This window comes from Pestalotiopsis fici (assembly GCF_000516985.1).
Source record: "Pestalotiopsis fici W106-1 unplaced genomic scaffold PFICI_Scf_2, whole genome shotgun sequence".
NCBI classification, from domain to species: domain Eukaryota; kingdom Fungi; phylum Ascomycota; class Sordariomycetes; order Amphisphaeriales; family Sporocadaceae; genus Pestalotiopsis; species Pestalotiopsis fici.
In genome coordinates, this window is record NW_006917092.1 from 4495716 (window position 1) to 4514688 (window position 18973).

Below are 18973 nucleotides of genomic sequence, written 5' to 3' on the forward strand. Positions count from 1 at the left end.
GAAGATGGTGAGAAGATAGACTGTCTAATTGTGACGACGATTACTCATGTTAGAGAGAACTTTTTTTTTTTCGGTCAATCCTGCCTTGGTATGTTTGGACCCTCCCAAAAGGAAAAAGAAACTAATGCGACAATTGTATCCCTGAACGCCTCGGCCCTTTTGAGTAATATTGACCACATGAACCCTATATGAAAAGTGACAACACAACGCCGCTGATCGAGCTCAAATGACGAGATTTGAGATGCGATCACCGACCTCGGCTGAAGCCACCACGTCCTCTGCCTCCTGCGCCACCCCTGCTGAAACCACCGCTGCCGCTGAAGCCGCCACCACCACGGCCGCCGCCTCTGCCACCAAATCCGCTACCACCAAATCCGCTGCCACCACGGCCACCACCTCTGGAGAAACCGCCAGGACCACCACGGCCACCACCGCGGCCGCCGCCCCTGGAGAAACCACCGGGGCCACCGCGTCCGCCGCGTCCACCAGCACCCTTGGGCTTCTTGACCTTGGCAGCTCCCGGCGGAGGCTTGGGCTTGGGGAGGAACTTCTCGAGAGGTAGGAGCTTCTCGCTGCCAACGAAAAACTTGTCGCCGGGCTTGAAGCTGGTGGCCTGAATTCCGTCGCTGGGCTTGATGGTGAAGTAGACCTGGTTAATGGGACCAAGAACCTCGTCTACCTTGCCGACGGCCGTCTTGTTCTCGAGGAAAATCTGGGCGTTGAAGTGAGGGACCTTGGGGTTGGTGGATTCGCAGACCATCTCACCCTCGCAGGCGTGCATGAAAGAGCCCAGCTCGAGGATCTGGGCCGGGGGGCCAAAGTCGCGCTGCTGGAAACCTCCGCGGCCTGTGGAAACCAAATGGCAAGTCAGCAATGCTGCGGTACTGGGTAGACTTTTTCTTTATATTTGGTAGTAAATTGGTGTATACAACAAGTAAATGTGCGACAGGAAGAAAGTCCGGCAGTGGTTGCGAGTATTGACTGTCAAGTATAATGTAACTTACCACCACCTCTGCCGCCTCCAAAACCGCCCCGTCCTCTGGGCGCACCTCTGAACGACATTTTTTTTATTTTTAATTGAGAGTGTTCGACGATATGGAATTGGGTTGTCGTCGAATTTGCGTTGGCTGTGGTGTCGCGGAAATGCGTCCGACGAGAAATTCCTTTTCGCCAATTGAAGCTTGAGGCAGCGCTACCAAGGTATTGCAAGGGCACCTTGGGAATTTTTTTGCCAGAGCTTGAATATTATTTCTCCGGGTACCGAAGCACTACAAAATTCCACGAGACCAAAGACATGGATGGGGTCCACTCCCCGGCCAGATCCAACCAAGCACATACCAGACAGACCGACTGTCTCCACTTAAGAGGGGCACACCCAGGAACGATAAGCATTCTTATCTGAATGAACCATTAGCCAGGAGCGAACGACGACAGCGGAGTCGATATACCGCCCACCTTTTTTCTCTTTGAGGGGTGGAATTGATCCATCCACGTCGACCTATTTGATGTTAGAGAGTCACAGCATATCGCATTGCCAATTGCAGCGCCGAGTCGCCAGGCCAAGAATTATTATGAGACATGCTACAGCGCCACTTGTGACTGATTCATATTTATTTATACGAGATCAGCGATTTTCGGACAATACCACAGAGAGGTCTCTGCTGTTCTGAGTCGTTCGTATTAGACCGTGACTCATATACTACTCGACTCACTCGCTTGGGCCTGGGGTTTGGTTTCTTTTCAAACACATATCTTGCGCCCCGCAATAATCGGTCGCGCTGTTCAATTGCCCTCTTCAAGATCAATGAATTATTAGTGTAGTTGACCACCACGGCACCCCCACCTAAAACCAAAAACCCAACATATCTCTTCCTTCCCCCCTAGACACCTTCCTCCTCCTGAACAAGCCACAGCCGCCCACTCGCTGTTGAGTCGACCTGCCCAGCATGGATGCAGCAAAGCAGGCAGTCGAAGAAGCCGCCGCTGGCGTGAAGAACCTCGCCGTCGGCGACAAGAAGGCCGCTGCCCCCAAGAAGGACAAGAAGGCCGACAAGAAGCCCAAGGCTGGCGCCGACGAGTCTTCGGGTCCCCTCCTCCTGTCCCCCGAGCCCGACTTCCTCCAGCACCGACTTGACCTTTTCGACAAGATCAAGAAGAGGCAGGATGAGGAGTACGCCAAGAAGCCCCGCGAACCTATTACCATTACCATGCCCGATGGCAGCATCAAGGCGGGCACCTCGTACGAGACCACACCTGGAGACATTGCCAAGGGCATCAGCAACAGCTTGTACAAGCGCACTGTCGTCGCACGACTAGATGGCGACAAGGAGCAGCTATGGGACCTGGAGAGGCCGCTCGAGCGCAGCTGCAAACTCGAGCTGCTCGACTTTGAGGATGAGCAGGGAAAGATGGTCTTTTGGCACTCGTCGGCACATATCTTGGGCGAGGCGGCCGAGAGACGCTTTGGCTGCAGTCTCTGCATTGGCCCGCCCATCGAACGAGGTTTCTACTACGAAATGTCTCTGCCCAACGATGCCGCTGTCCAGTACACCGACTGGAAGCCCATTGAGTCCATTGTCTCTTCCATTGTCAAGGAGAAGCAGAAGTTCGAGCGCCTTACCATGACCAAGGAGGAACTCCTCGAGATGTTCAACTACAACAAGTACAAGCAGCACATCATCAAGGACAAGATTCCCGATGGAACCTCCACCACCGTCTACCGCAACGGCCCCCTCATCGACCTTTGCAGAGGTCCTCACGTGCCCGACACTGGTCGCATTGAGACTTTTGCCGTCGAGAAGAACTCGTCGTCCTACTTCCTGGGCGACGCCAAGAACGACTCCCTTCAGAGAATCTACGGTATCTCCTTTCCCGATAAGAAGAAGATGGCTGAGCACAAGAAGTTCATGGAGGAGGCTGCCAAGCGGGATCACCGAAAGATTGGCAAGGATCAGGAACTGTTCTTTTTCAGCGACATGTCCCCCGGTTCTGCCATGTGGCTGCCCCATGGTGCCAGAATCTACAACACGCTCCTGGAGTACATTCGCCAGCAATACTGGAAGCGTGGCTACGAGGAGGTCATTACCCCGAACATGTACAATGCCGATCTGTGGAAGCAGTCTGGTCACTGGAACTACTACAAGGACGACATGTTTGTGATTGACCTGGAGGAAAACGTCAAGTTTGGTCTGAAGCCAATGAACTGCCCTGGTCACTGTCTGCTGTTCGGCCACCGTGAGAGGTCTCACCGTGAATTGCCATGGCGGGTTGCCGACTTTGGTGTCCTGCACAGAAACGAGGCATCTGGTGCTCTTTCTGGTCTTACTCGTGTGCGAAGATTCCAACAGGATGACGCTCACATCTTCTGTCGTGAGGATCAGATCAAGGACGAAATGAGCGACTTGTTCGACTTCTTGCACGAGATGTACGGCCTCCTTGGCATGACCTTCAAGCTGAAGCTTTCCACTCGGCCTGAAAAGTTCATGGGTGAGATTGCCACATGGGACAGGGCCGAGGCTCAACTACGCGAGTCTCTTGATGGCTTCACAGCCAGCGGAGGCGGCGCATGGACTCTCAACGCTGGTGACGGCGCCTTTTACGGACCCAAGATTGACATTACAATTGTCGACTGCTTGGGACGTGACTGGCAATGTGCCACCATTCAGCTCGATTTCGTGCAGCCAGTTAACTTCAACCTCGAGTACATGACCAAGGACGGTGCTCAGAAGAAGGAGGATTCGGCCAAGGTAGCGGAAGGGCCCAAGGTCAAGGTCAAGAACCCTCAAGCAGTGATCGACTCGGCCAAGGCCGCCAGAGAAAAGGCCGAGGCCCCGGCCGCCGAGGCCACCGAGGCTCCCAAGGAGAAGGAGTATGAGAGGCCCGTCAAGCAAGTCTCCCCTGGCTGTGCTCGTCCCGTCATGATCCACAGAGCCATGGCTGGCAGTATCGAGCGTTTCACTGCTATTCTCTGCGAGCACTATGCTGGCAAGTGGCCCTTCTGGTTGTCCCCCCGACAGATTCTTGTCGTTCCCGTTGGTGTCGGATTCTATGATTATGCCCAGGAGGTCCAGAAGATCTTCCACGCTGCAGGTATTTACATCGATGTTGACCTGAGCGGCAACACCCTGCAAAAGAAGATCCGTACCGGCCAATTGAGCCAGTACAACTTCATCTTTGGTAAGTCTAAAAAGGCCCCCCCCCCCCTCAAGTGCTTTTGAAATATGACTTTTGCTAACACACGATCTAGTTGTTGGTGACGAAGAAATGAAGGGCAGGCAGGTCAACGTCAGATGGCGCGACGACACCTCGGCCCAGGACCGTGGCAAGCCCATTGCTCTTGACGAGGCCGTTGAGAAGCTCAAGGCGCTCAAGGGAGACCGTGGCTCGTACAACCCCTTCCCAGAGATTGTCAAGCCGGCTGCCAAGGAGGAGGCTACAGAGGAAGCAAAGGCCTAAATCAGCAGTGCCACTCGTGTTTTCTGCAATGATACTATACATGCATCAAGCCTTGACTAGATAGAGCTTATAGCGAGCGGATCTTGTCTAGACAAATAAAAAAGAAAGAAATGACATGGCAGGGATGTCTTGACTGTTTTATGCCCCATTTCTTGATGTAACTCATGCTCACAGAGATCCATGAGTTTCCAATTTCCGAGGAACAAATTGATACCGGCCAAATCCCGTCGCCAAGCCATGGCTAGCATTCTCATTATCTGAGCCGTACTGTACACCTCGTGGTGAACATGTCGGAAGCCAAGCACCAAGGCCCCCCTTGGACTGATAGATGGATTGCATATGTGCGTTGCCAGTGTCTTTCCCTTTTCCAAAGAGACCAGCTCGCATGTAGCGTCATTCATTATTACTACAATCTTCACGGAAAAAAAAAAAGAAAAAGAAAAAGAAAACTTAAACCAATATATCGACAACGACTTACATCTCGGTTTAAATCAAGAAATGCAAGGTAGCCTAGCTGTTGTCCACGCCTCTTGATACTGGTTGGTGTAGAATTGAGACAGCACATGAGATATTGTGAACGAGTTGAGGAACAAGCCCGGGGGAAGATGGGACATCGTATTTCATCATCGTTTCGTTCTATAAGCTGACATTGTCGAGTAAGTCATTATGCAACCGAAAGCCCTTTGCCATGTCATGAATATGCCTTGCTGTTCGTGACAACTCATGCTCTACGAAAACCGGAAATAACAAGGTATGCTCCATGGCGCAAATTATTCTGTAGTTTCTGGTTTTCATCCTTGCAGGAGCCTAGAACCCCTGGAATATATCCCACACGGCTGCGCACCCCTCCACGATTGCCTTGACCGAACTTAGGGCTTGGGCACATGAAGAGTCTTGGAGATCATCAGGCTGCCGTGTACGACGAACAGTGCGACGATGGGGTGCACCTCGAAAGCGGTGCCCTGGAACCACACACCGAATGGCACCTGATCCAAGATCCAGTCTTGCGACACCCAGTACGCCATCATCGCGTCGAGGCCCAGTGTGGTGGGGATGGGGGTACCCTCAAAGTAGTTCGATTTGCCGGATGCGTCGTGCGGGATATTGGCCACGGTCACGTTGAAGCGGGCGAGACGGGTCAGTCCGCAGAGCACAAAGAAGGCCAGGAAGACGTGGTCCAGCGTCGTGCGCAGGCCGAGCGAGAAAGCGACACAGGCCGGGGCAAGGCCGAAGGAGATCTGTTGAGAGCATGTCAGCCATCTTACTGTAACAGCAAGAGATAGTCTCAAGTCGCCATTGACGCGTCTGAAACCTCAAGGGGGGTAGGGGGGCAATTGGGGACATACCAGGTCAGCAAGGGAATCAAGCTCCTGTCCCATCATGCTGCTCTTCTTGCGCCATCTTGCAACGCGCCCGTCCATGAAGTCAAAGAACAATCCAAAGGGCAAGAATGCCAAGGCGAGGTAGAGATTGTGCTTGTCGGTCGGGTCACCGAGACAGTAGCGGAGGGAGGAGAAGACGGACATGACACCGCAGAAACCTGTGAAGAGACGCGCTCTTATTAGCACATATTCTCTACAAATGAGGTGCAGCAGCAAAGGCAGAGAGAGACCACGGAGGGTGGGGGCGGTCTTGGAGCAAGGAAGCAGTTTTCGCCATACCATTCATCTCTGTGATGTAATCGGCCATGTGCAGAGCTCTGACGAGCGAAAAGTGGCCGGTAGCAGAGCTCAGAAGATCCTTCTGTCTATCGTGGGAAAGTTCTGTATAGCAAGGCATATTGTCAGTCGTTGTTGTTGTTGTTGTGATTTCATGCGTATGATCTCCGGACGCGATATATGGAAGAAGGGGAAAAGACACGAGAGGAACGACTAACCGGTTGCGACCTCGCCAGCCTGCTTGGAGACGGCTCCATTGCCAGCGCTCGTTCTCTTGGACATGTTTGCAGAGACAGAGACAGAGACAGAGAGAGGGATGCTGGAAAAGGTAGAGGTGTCGTGATCTTGCAGTGTTGTGGGTAGTGGTGGTAGTAGTAGTAGTAGTAGTAGTAGTAGTAGTAGTAGTAGTAGTAGGAGTAGTTCTTCTTGTTTCGAGGTTGTCGATTGAAAGAAAGGTTGCGCAAGTCCAAATTGCCAAAGTTTCCGTAGTAGAAACCAAACCAGCACACCGTCTTTTGCGTCAGTCAATCAAGTTTGATTAAGTCTGATTAAGTCACTGGTGCTCCCGCGACAGAACTAAAGGTACCTAGGTAAGGTACGTTAAAATTGCGAAGTGCCGTCTTCGTTGGTGAGTCGACCAAGGCAGAGAGCTGCGACTTTGCGTCCTTGGATTCTCCTCAGACAGTAAATAGACGGACAAGAGTTTGAGAGAAATGATAGAAATTATATATTTGAATTTCCAGAGAAAAGACAAACAAGTCAATGAAGGAGTCACGATTTGATTTAATTCCTTATGAAGCTGAGAAATTGAAAAGGAAAAAGCAATTACATATACATATTCCGCCAACACTTTGGTTTTTGGCTTGGCCTTGGGCTCAGTCCCAGTAATTCAATTCGGCAGTGCAGCCATGGGATGGAGGGAGAGGAAAAGAAGAAAAAAAAAGCCAGGTACCCACGTCACACGTCCACGACTTGCTTGACCTTCCTTGGCTTATTCCATGCCAATCAAACGCGCAGTCAATTTTATTAGCCAGTCAATCACTGAGTGCCGTAGGTACCTGCCCAGTCTGCCAGCGCCTATGTGAGGTCACCAAGACTCAAGTTGATGCCGTCATTTGTGCCCTCCGCTAAGCCATGTTTGGCTTGATCTGGTCTCAGCCCGCCGACTCCACTCTCAAGTGCTGTTGTACGTAACTCGCTTGTCACTATGCATGCATGTGGTTTTCGATCGATACATGGTAGTAGTACGGAATAGAATCTGGTCCTACACAAAGCACACAAGACTTGAAGATACAGATCAACTAGTAGACACTGGCAATCCTTAATCCTAGCAAATCAATCTTGAAGATCGCCAGATTGCCGAATAGATATTGAGCTGACTGCATTAGATCTTAATATCGGGGAACCTATGTACTACGTACTGCACTCGCTATGTAATACCTGTCGATAGGTACAGCTAGCTATACGCAGTATCCAGGTGGTGTGCTTGGGGGGACACAATCATTAGGATTATATTGCTCCTCTCTTGTTTGTTTTGGGTCATCTCATCCCATGAAAATATTGCATTGTAAACAGTTGTTGTCGTCCTATGCAAGCCATTCTCTCGTTGTAATTCACGACACACAAATGTATGCAAAATGCATCCCCTCTTGGGAATTTTCTTTCGACAACTAACTGCTGATTATCGAGCCTACCTTTTGAGTCTCTCGTGCAGAACAGTTCTCCGCCAATGACGCCCCTGAAGACACCTCTATGTTCGTGTGCATTATTGTATAGCGGTAATAACAACATTACGCCCAACCCCATGACTCTTTCCTATGATCCTGTCTATTGTATATCCTTGATATGTAGACCCGTGGTCCAAGTATTTCAATGTTTGGCGCCATGGCGATTTTACAGGCTAGCGGATGAGTTGACATCCTGATGCGAGCCGGTACCCCTGGTATGTCCGGAGAGGGAGAAACCAGACTGAAGCAAATGGAAGTGCGCCGTCCATCGGCTGACAGTGAAGAAAAGACAAAACAAAACAAAATGGGTATTATGACCACGAGCCGCCCTACGACATCCTTTCCCCCTCCTGGGTCAGGTCTGGAAAAGGCAATGAATGAGCAACACCAAGAGGCATGTTGCCCGCAAAAGTGATGTAAAAAAGAAAAAGAAAAAACGCTTGGTACAATTGTACACGACGTTGTGGTGATTCGTTTACCATCGAGTGATGATAACTGAGAAACCGTCAACCCAGTTGCCGCAGGATCCAGAAACTCCACAGACCGTGTAGCCCCGAGGAGGCAATAATGTACGTCTATAACAAGTAAATATTAGTTCACACTTCGTCCTCAACCTAAGAGGCGGCTTTGGGGAAACTTACTGGGATCCACCATGGGCATTGCCATACATGGGCGACTTTCTTCCCGTGCTCGTCAAAACCTGAATGGCATCAATCCAAAAGCCAGAGCGCACTACAAAGCCTGTGATGTATTCTCCACGGCGAATGTCTGCGAGGGGATCATTACGATTAGCAAAATCATTAAAAAAAAAAGGGCATGGTGTGAGGGATCATGGAAACATACTCATGTCGAATGAGTCTCCGCCCGCCTTGCCTCCACGTTTGCCAAATAACTGGCTAGAGTCATCGTCGTAGAAAAACTCCATGCCGTCAAGGGCATAGCCGTGATAGAAGACAATCTTGGAGAGCACACGGTTCGATTCCTTTGCGCTGCTGAAGATGAATTCTTGCGGTTCGCTACCCTCCATCTGAGACATTCCTAGCTTGCTACCGCGGAAGGCCATCTTGGCGAGAGGACCGATGCCAAATGACAGCTTCAATGACGACGCCTTGGAACACAGGACATGAAAATCTTCAATATCGAGAGAACCGCCGCCGTACGACTTGAACGACACCTTCAGCTTTTTGTCGCGTTTATCCTCGGGCAGTCGCTCCCTCAGCTCCTTTTCGGTAAGCGTCACATTTCGCTGCACTCCGCCATTTTCTGCAGGATACTCAATCCACGTGTGGCAAACGTCGTCGCCCTCTGGATAGAGCTCGCAATAGGCGACTCCGGTCGCCGCAGCGATCAAGACCTTGCCATCATCTACGGGCCATGCCGTAACGCTGTCGTCGACATTGAGCACTGGGTCATTAGGCGCCCTGAAACAGGGGTGGCTCCTGAACCGTAGACAATCCAGCCTATGCCAAGTACATTCATCCGATTGTAGGACCAAACCGCCTTTCGACTTGGTCCGCGTGCTGTAGGCCTCACGTGTCACAAATGTCCGATTCAACCGGACGTAGTCTCGGAGCATCACACCATTCTCCTGATGGGGGCAGCCAAACAAGTGGCCTGTCTCGTGCAAGTGTGCACCAATGCCAATGTTCGCCGCCTCCCATGAACTTCCGGCCTCGTTGCAATCATTGGCAACATGATTAATGTCCGTTGGTGTGCAATCTGTGAAAGCAGGCACGACTTCTTCAAAAGTAGTCGGGTAGCTCTGCAGGCAGTGCGATCCAAAAATGGCCAGTTGCAGGTCTCCAGCGTTGCCGCCTAGTGCTGCATGGCCGACAACCGTCTTGGAAGTCGTGTCCCAATGAGCATCCAGGATCAACACTGAGACATACTGTTTTTGGCCAGGCAGAGGTTTGAAATAGTTCTTCACGGCTTCGGCAGCAATGTCGTACAGCTCACCCTTTTTGGTCGCCTTTGGGTTCTGCTGGGCTCTTTCGAGGTCTCGAATTTCGGCCACTGTCCTGTCGGTCCGGATGACATGAATACGCGCTTCCGAGCGCATGGTGCCCATTTCCAGATCCCTCTGGTTGGTCGTTCCCGTCGTCCACTCCTCCTCAAAGCGGAACACACGACGACCAAACTTGTTTCTTGACATTTGTTCTGCAGTGAATGCCTGCCACAAGTATGCAGCTGTGCGGAACTTGCGAATCGCGGTTTCCAGTCCATTGCCTTCCTTTTCCGCTCGTGCTGGCACAGCATCGAAGGTTGCTGGAGAGTCCTTGGCGACAAGGATTGCAAGTTGCAATGGGGGCGAGTTCATGGGAGGGACCATGTGTACTGTAAGATAGGAGCTGTGGATGGGATTGGAAGAGCCAGAGTTGCTCAGCTTCGGGCTGTTGAAGTCGAAGCGCAACCTGTTTGCGCCCGGCGTCAGGTATACTAATGTCTTGAAGTGCGACTCGTACACTGGCCAGAAAGTTGGGGGGAACCCGTCGTCGAGCCGAGATACCGTCACCGTTCCGTCCAAGGTATTGTGTGTTGGATCACCAATTGTGCCGTTCACTAAGAGCACTTTTTGCGAGACCTAGAAATGTCCATTAGCATGTCTACTCATGTGCGAGCACCAGGGCGCAGATTGCGCGGCAGTAGGGCGAGATTGTCAAGGAGTGGTTGGAACAAATGAAGCCAGTCAGAAAGGGAATGTCATTATAGCATGCCACTTACCCAGCAGTTCTCTGTCACATTGGTGATGCGCGGAGCATAGTGGGATACTGCGAAAGACTTATTTGTGCCATTCATTACCGGAGAGCCCAGTCCAGTCATGCCAGAGACGCTAAAACGCTTGTTTGGTTGCGTTTGCAGCGGTGGTCTGCTCTGAGGGCCTGGCAGTGGAGGAGCCACCGAGTCTTTGACTTGCAAATTCAAGGCCAAGTCCGACTGCGTGGCAAGCGAAGCTGGTGTGACGGTACCAGTTGTTGGCGCTGTGTCATGGCTGCCGTCGTCGTTGTCGTTACTCGAATTATCAGTGTTGGATCGCTCCGTTTTGAAGCTGGCCCGCGACCGTCGGCGAAGTTCCTTAAAGTTCAGGAATGACGGCGCCATAGCTGCTCAACCGCCTTCGAAAAGCTGTCCAGAAGTCTAAAATTCGTGAGAAGCTTTCGAAAAGCGAACTAGCAAGTCGAGATGCGCTGTGGTGTTTTTTTATGCTCTCCCCTTTCTTATATTTAACAAGCGACTAATCGAGTAAGTTTTGGTCACGGCCTATCGAGGTGCTCTTCTGCTGCTGCTGCTGCTGCTGCCGAGCTGGCACTGGTGCAAGCACTCAAGATCGACACTGCGGGACGTGGCGGGAGGCGCTTTTGGTTGGTTAAGAGGGGTGTATGTGCAATCAGATCAATTGCGATTTAGCGTCTGCGAGAGGCAAGGTAAAGGACTCGGCCGTTCCGCGTATACGGTCTTGTACAACACTCAGGCACACAAAGTGCGAAAGTTGGTGCTTTGGGGGGGGGAAAGTTGACAAGTGTTGACTTTTTTCCTTCTTCCCTCTTTTGTTGGCCCGTCTGTGAGGAATTGAAAGAAGGGGGTACGGCAGCGATTTTGAGAAATGGCAGGACGCGTAGAGATAATTTGTCCCTATCCTAGCTCAACCAGTTTCTTGACGGTCGACTTGATTGCGGTGGGCTTTGAAAACCGGGTGGATAGTGTAGGGAGGGTCCAGTATGTATCCAGTATCAATGGATCGGTGATTCGGTGGAGCTTTGGAGCTTGACCTTGTTTCTAGCGGGAAGCATATGCCTTCAGGTCCTTGCACCTCGAATCCCTTCCCTCACTCTTTAATGGCTGCACTAGACTAGTCGTCTCGGCGAGCCGCCAATCCAAGAAGAACGGCGTCGAGCGCGGGCGCTGTTGCAGGGCAATAGATAGCCTCAAGTGCAATGAAAGATGGATGATCTGGCTGCTGGTTCTCGAGACGACCGAGGCGACTAAAGACGAGGTTAGGAGAGTTTGTCGGCCGTATATGCGATACTGGATCTGCAACTCGACTGGGCGGGCGGCCAGGCTGGCGGGCTTCTTCTGCTCGGCCCTCCTTGGTTGAACCAGCGCCCGGGATGTAGGTGGACAGTGGATGGATGTAGGAAGGGCAGGTAGACACTGTAGGTACTACTACGTACACGAAGCAGATCCGTATTCTTGTGGTGGTGGTTTTAACACTGCCTGCCTCTCCAGCCGCTGGGCTGCAGAAAAGAAGGCAGGGCAGGGGTATTTGGGATGAGTGGGTGGATGGAGGTGATGGGGGGTCCGCTGCTGCTGCTGCTGCAGCAGAAGCAGCAAGAATCAAGGTCGCAGCGTTCGGCGGTTCTGATGTGGTGCAACCCTCGAAAGAGCTCTCACAGCTACCCTGGGCGGGATACGATCGGGGCGATGACGTCTACTTGCTACCTTCGTATTGTGCCTCAGTGCTGGAGCCTGAGCGGGTACCGAGTACGAATTCCTTGCAGACTAGGTGGGAAAATGCACTACTATTTGGGCTCCCTCGTTTGATATGGGACAGGAACCAGGGGGTGGTAAAGGGCCGGTCGGCGGAAACGACAGTCTCTAATCGGCCCCGTCAGCTTAGAAGCCAGTTCCTGGCACGGGTCCTTGGCTACCTACAGCACTAGCAGCGGAAGGAAAACGACAAACCAGGGCAGTGTAGACCCAACCAGACCAGGGGAGAGGGAATGAAGAGAAAGAAGGATGAGCAAGCGATGAAGGAGAGACAGTCTACACTACAGGATTTGATTGACTGGGTCTCTCCAAGCGGTAAGCTGCCCCAGAAGAAGCCGAAAGAGAAAAGCCAAGAAGGAGAGAAAGAAAAACAGGAACAAGGGGGGAAATCAGGCTGTTTGGGTCAAGGCGAAACGTTTGCTGCGTCTCTTGATGATTGATGTGCAACTCTCTCGTACCCGTGGACACCGCAAAAGAAAGGTGCCGGGCTGCCGACGGCCAGGAGCGACAGAAGATACGTCTGGTAGTTAGTAGGTGAGGTAGGCGCTGTGCTGAATGAAATAGATCAGCAGCTGTGACTACATACATACAGACACCAACTTGTAAGCATCCTGGTCGTCGAGGGTAGCACCAGAAAAAAGGAAGAGGAGGAAAATCAGGACATGAACTCTGCTTACCATCAAGACCAATTGGCCTGCCTTGATGATGTTTGTGGTATGGAATATTCGTTGACAGGCTATACACAACAGTAAATTTGGTAAGATTTGTGCACTGGTGCTGAATCCGCGATGCGTGTAAGTGAATGGATGAAATTGTGGCACTAGACGCTCACAGTTCATCTGTCCTTGTTGTACAAGACGACGATCCCTTCATATCCCAGGCGGCTCCTCATAGGGACACAAAGGAAGAGGGGGTGCGGATTTTTTGCCAGCAACGTACCTATGCTATCTACAAGTATCCATCTACGGGAGGATTCAGGTCAATTCCAGTGGACTTGCACGTTGGCCACTACCATTGGTATCAATGACCTGGATCATCCATAGAAGCACATACTTTGCAAGTGTGTAAGCGTTGCGTCAAAGGGCGGACAGAGCCGGGGGTTCGGTCCATGATCAAGATCAATTGGCAGCGGAAACGCTGGGAACTATCATTAGTACCGTACTATCACGACATTGCCTTAGTTGTCTTTTTTTTTTTTTTTTTTTTTTCTCCCTCCCTTTCCTCCCTTCTCTCAAAGTTTTTCAAGATTTCAACTACCAATCGGCTCTGTTTCATAGCACTAACGAAACAATCGGCGCGATCGACGGTGTGGCAGGGGGGCCTCGGAAGGAAGCTAGACATGGGAAAGTGGATGGGCTTTGATGGGACAATTTACATATCCATAGAAGGGAATCCGCCAGGCAAATCAATGTACAGCTGTAACTAATGAGCACTTCATTTTCCTATATATCTCCGACGGGGTCGCACTACAGTTTGTCGACTGCAGTTTGGGTGCATCGTCCCCTGCCTTGGGCGTTGAGGCTCATCTCGAGGGGTTTATTACGTGGACCGCAGTCTAATATTACCGAATCATTCGAGAACTGATATATAACAATTGTGCTATTAGCTAGGTGCCCCATGCTTGTCCAAGGGCAAGAATAATATTACCAAAGTAGATTAGGAGGTGTGTACATGATGTACTACTATGCAGGTAGACTCTCTGGCTGAGGTCGTGGTCTCGGCACTCAAAGCCAGCCCAACATCCACGGCGAACCTTGATTGCAATATTATTCCGTACCGGTTGACCGGTAGTTATTAGCGGTGCAGGTGCTTCTAGGTGGTCAGTAGGATAATGGATACATGTACGATTTACGGCGTGGCACACGTCATGGTAATGACATACATTGGAAGACGGCTTATCTGTCTGACGCTAGAGCCTGGTATGAAAAAGACATATAATATTCCTCGAGGGCAGATACAGGTTGACATCGTGGCCATACTCACTAGTCTACAGTAATAGTAATGGCCATGCAATATGTCGTCTTTTATTCTGGCTGTGCACGCGCGAGCGAGTCGCCATTTTGGCCTGCTGATTGGCTTTCCGCAGCAGCAGAGCTTAACCTAAATTTAAGATGTGACTATTCATGGAATTCGCGGTATACTGCAGTAGATTTTCTAAGTGCGGACAGTCGGAAGTTAGCATCGTCAATCTGGTCATGTGTCCTTTCTTTTTTTTCGTCTCTCTATTCATGCGTGTCCTTTGGTCTGGTTCTTCTTGCGTGGCCGTCCAATGCCATCCACCCCCCACACGGATGTGTTGTTTTGCATGTTGATCTTTCTGGATAAATGGTCTTTTCAGACTGATCCTCTGGAGGCCTGCCACGAATGTGTTGTCGTTTCGTACCGACTTACCACAACGTGATTCCCCGACGTCGGTTGCAGCCTCAGCATATCCGCATCGGCTATCTACGATCCATCGCAGGCTTATGGGTCGTAAAGAATGGACAATGATTTTCGGGTGCTTACCTACAAAGTAGCTTATGATACATATGTATCTACCGGTGCTGCCAGAAAAGGGCCTGACCTAGAAATTGGGTCGGTTTGTGGCTGCTGCCGTGGATAGGGGTCGAAATTGTATTGTTTGAAACAACATTCGGATGTGTGTACTGGCGAGGTTCATCGCAATGAACTATGCCGAGAGATGATGCCAGAACGACTTCCAGCTCTGTGAATCCCTGGATTTTGAAATACTGCCGCAAAGTCAATTGCACATTGGCACCGTCATTAGAAACAGTGGTCTTGCCACACCTCCAGAGGATGAGCTGTGTTTTGTGAGGCATGAATGTGGCAGTAATGAGCACGTGAGTATGGCTTTGACATGTAGGTACGGAATAGATATCTTAAATGTGTATTCAACGCTCGTTATCTCAAAGGAGCATCGAATGCCTTGCGCACAAACGTTTGTAGCTCGAGGGTTACTCATGTAAAGAACCCTGCTTGGCGGTAGGATGTGCGATGATCGTACCATGGCGCGCGCCCTAACCGCAAATCATTATTGTGCGCACGGCTTCAACTGGTATCGATTGATCGACTTTAGAGGTCTACAGATTACTATTGGGCTGCAAGACACGTATACCATTCTGTTTGTTATGAATACTTCATTAGTGACCGGGTAGTTTCATTTACTTCCCAATTCGTAGCCATCAGCGACGGATGCAGCTGCAGTATATGAAGTACATGGCACCGAATCGTCTGGTGGACAAAGATGGGCATTTCCATAGAAGTTTAACTATGCCTCATGCTACTTATCCTCGAGGTAGAGACCCGATGCAGGTACGCAGTACTAATTGCTCGTTATACTGCACGGCCATTAGAAACAAGGAACCTACTTGGGATTAAGGAATGTGCAAGCACAAGTGTCGCCAGCTTGGCATGAAACGGCAGAGGCGAATCATTGACGAGTAGGCGGCTCCGTTGTGTTCTGTTCTTGTCCATCAATCCGCCTGTATTACAGGACTCATTTGCTGGCGGGAATTAGAATTAAATGGAAGCAGCATGAAAAGCAAAATAATTGATGCGCAAGAGACTGGTCGAGGCAGCTGAAATGATCAAGTTTGAGGGGCATCAGAAGTAGCTAACAGGGTCGATGGAAGGGATCATACACTTCCGTCAATCTCTTTCAGAACCTCTGGACACACATGTGCTCTTGTGCTTCGCACACTACATGGATACGGTACGCCGCTATTATGAAGCCAAGATATGGCCGTTTGATTTCACCGAGGCAAGTAAACTAAAAAGCTTCGGCCAGTGTCGTCGGCTGGGAAACGGTGGCCTGTGTATGAGAAAGATAATACCTTTGTAATAGATGTGTAACCGGCCTACATTAATGTATGATCTAACATACCGTAGTTGGTGCCACGGCACTTCGTAGTATCCAATGCTAGAAATATCGCGCAGACAGTTGAAGGCCGGCAGCTAATGAGTCCCAGTCCAATCCCAGATGCGATGCGCGGCAGCCGTGCAAGAAAATCAAACAGCCTAGTAAGATGAAGAGACTGCCATTGGGAGGCAGAAGAGGAATAAGTCAAAGGTCCAGCCCCCCGACTTCCCCATGCTGCCCGTCCACCCCCCCAGCTTGGAAATGGAGGTCGGCATCGGGCCAGTCAGAGGCAATCGACAGTATGATTAGTGGACGAGGAGAGCTCCCCTGCATCTCTGGATGCATGGTACAGACGCAATAGGTTCGAATCCCAGGCGCACGATATCAGCCCAGTGTTCAAAAGTGGATAGCAGCCCGGTGAACGCCTTTCTTTCTTTCTTTTTAGTGTACGACATGTACTTACATTAATTAGCTGGTTATGTATGGTATTCCGCTACCCTACCCTACTTTGCACACAGGTAATGTAGTAGCAGTTCAACTTTTGCAGGGAGTGTCAAACGTCCGACGGGATGGATGTGTCGTTGGTTACCTAAGTAGACGCTCAGTGCACTTTTTCAGACCTCGATTCGATTCCCTCCCTGGTTGGTTGCCCAGTAAGAAATGCGCTAGCCCGGGAGCGAGAGCCAGCCAGCCTAGCCAGCCCAGACGACCCGGCAGAGACCTACTACTGTGTAGTAGGTAGTGTAGAACCGACTGACCACTTTGATCTCACCATCCATTCATTCCCCGTCTCTCCACACCATTCAATCTACCGATTGACCAGAGTGCTGCTCAGTTTCAGAGGGAGCTGGCTGGCCATACACGCCCTGCAAGAAATACAAGCTCTGGGTGACACAGGCTACTGGCCTACAAACTTCTGCCACTACCTACTACTCTTTCTGCCCCCACATACGACTGCAGAACAGCACTGTCCTCTCAACACATACACTTTTACTCGAAACTTATTTCGCTCCCTGCTTCCTCTACCTCCCTTGTTGTCGTCTCGACTTGTCATTGTCAAGATACCTTGCTCCGCCAGACGATTCGGTTTCGAGTCAAGACGAACCTCCTGCCCTCGAACGATTCCTCCCTTTTCTGCTTACACCTAGGAGATAGGCAGGTAGGCGCCAGACTGCCGCTACATAATCGCTCCACACGAAAAACCCACTCTCCCCGTGCAACCGACCGGTCTTCGTGGGACTTTGAAGAAAAAAAAAAGGAAGAAGGAAAGAAAATTTCTTCGGTCGATACGGTTTACTTTTACAAAGAGCCAAAACACACTCTGGCGAGAATGCCCAAATCGAAATATAGAAGCATGTCGTCGCCTTTAAAGCCACATCCCGAGGCCGTTGCCGACAAAGTGCTCAAGCGGGTCGAAGTGAGCAAGGTAAGGCAGCAGCACTTGAACCTCCCGACTCTTGTCTGGCCCTGCAATCATTTCATGGGAAAAGGAAACAAGATACTAAAAGGAATATTTGCATATACAGATTGCCCGAAAGCTACAGGGACGCCTAGCCCTCGCACATTTCAAGACTAAGCATGGCTGGGAAGACCTCACCCTTGATCACATCGAACCCAAGATTGAAGAGGTCCGGAGAAACCGCCTGCAAGATGGAGATATATTGTCCGACTCGTCATCCAGCACTTCCGAGCTGCCATACCCAACCAGAGGGCTCATGAGCTCGCCGCTCAAGGCACCACTTTTTTCGGATGCCATTGGTTCCAGCAATGGCAGCACCGGCCACCGCAAGCGAACATACATGGCTTCATTTGATATGGATATGGTCATGTCAAGTCCCACAAAGCGATACCGAACCTCACCAACGGCACATAAGTCATTTGGGGCACAGTCTTCTCTCAAGACACACCGTCAGTTGATTCAGTCATCACCGATCAAGCCTCGGAGGCAGCAACACTTTACAACTTCGACAGGCCCAGACGTATCCTTTTTCCAGGGCACCCGCCGTGTCTCGGCCGACTTGACTTCCCCCAACCTTACGGCACCCGCATCCGATGACGATGATGACTTGCTTCCCACACATTCATTTCAAGTTGGCCGCAGCCGCGATTCCCCTCCTAGCACACCACCGATGCGGCCCCGATCGCTACAACGCCGCAGCAGGGAGAAACTGGATGATGGCAAGGAAGAGGGCGCAGACTTGCTGCTTTATCTAGCAGCGTCCCCTTCGCCTGCAGTCAGAAACAATTCTAGAATGGAGCCTCCGTCAACACCGCCGCCCCGGAGAGACTTGGGCTTGCCGTCTTCGGTGATGGGAACCCCTGGAGGGATGGGACACAGTAATCTTCTGTTCCCTGCCACCCCTGGGCAACCATTTGACCTCTCCGATTTCGTCAACATCACCCCGAGCCCAGCACAGAAGCCGTGGAAAACACCGGTGGCCCTGGCCAGGACACCTCTCAGCGTGGCCAGAAGACGACTCACGTTTGACGAACCCTTACACGGACTATGAGCCAACATGCCATTTAGACCAGCAGATGTCAAATCTGCTCAGCTCGGCAAGATGAGGAGGGTGTACTACATTACGGCCCTCTCCCTTCCCTTATTTGATTTTTATTTCCTCATGTGAAGATGATACCACTACACGACCCAAAATGGATGGTCACCGCCAGGACATGCAGCTTGTTTGGACGCTGCGATGGATTCTTGATTTTTTTTTTGATTTTTTTTTTTTTTTTTTTTACTTTTCTTTGGCAGCCAATTTTGCCTGATAGGGCGGGCGCTCAAAGGA

General features: G+C 50.9%; 5 protein-coding genes across 5 annotated transcripts; 2 read left to right on the forward strand and 3 right to left on the reverse strand.

Annotated features, from left to right (window-relative positions):
* Positions 1–247: 247 nt before the first annotated feature.
* PFICI_03530 (uncharacterized protein) lies at positions 248–1062 on the reverse strand (the record flags this gene model as incomplete). The annotated part of the gene is made up of 2 exons (XM_007832111.1): positions 248–846; positions 1005–1062. 2 exons carry the CDS (start codon positions 1060–1062, stop codon positions 248–250), a joined length of 657 nt encoding a protein of 218 aa, XP_007830302.1.
* Positions 1063–1946: 884 nt separating this feature from the next.
* Positions 1947–4455, forward strand: PFICI_03531 (Threonine--tRNA ligase; the record flags this gene model as incomplete). The annotated part of the gene is made up of 2 exons (XM_007832112.1): positions 1947–4176; positions 4247–4455. 2 exons carry the CDS (start codon positions 1947–1949, stop codon positions 4453–4455), a joined length of 2439 nt encoding a protein of 812 aa, XP_007830303.1.
* An 869-nt stretch (positions 4456–5324) lies between these two features.
* On the reverse strand, positions 5325–6395 carry PFICI_03532 (CDP-alcohol phosphatidyltransferase class-I family protein; the record flags this gene model as incomplete). The annotated part of the gene is made up of 4 exons (XM_007832113.1): positions 5325–5693; positions 5802–5995; positions 6117–6218; positions 6332–6395. 4 exons carry the CDS (start codon positions 6393–6395, stop codon positions 5325–5327), a joined length of 729 nt encoding a protein of 242 aa, XP_007830304.1.
* Positions 6396–8315: 1920 nt separating this feature from the next.
* PFICI_03533 (uncharacterized protein) lies at positions 8316–10939 on the reverse strand (the record flags this gene model as incomplete). The annotated part of the gene is made up of 4 exons (XM_007832114.1): positions 8316–8415; positions 8482–8608; positions 8684–10421; positions 10562–10939. 4 exons carry the CDS (start codon positions 10937–10939, stop codon positions 8316–8318), a joined length of 2343 nt encoding a protein of 780 aa, XP_007830305.1.
* Positions 10940–17538: 6599 nt separating this feature from the next.
* On the forward strand, positions 17539–18694 carry PFICI_03534 (uncharacterized protein; the record flags this gene model as incomplete). The annotated part of the gene is made up of 2 exons (XM_007832115.1): positions 17539–17610; positions 17711–18694. The coding sequence occupies 2 exons, from the start codon at positions 17539–17541 to the stop codon at positions 18692–18694; spliced, it is 1056 nt and encodes a 351-aa protein (XP_007830306.1).
* Between the last annotated feature and the right edge of the window lie 279 nt (positions 18695–18973).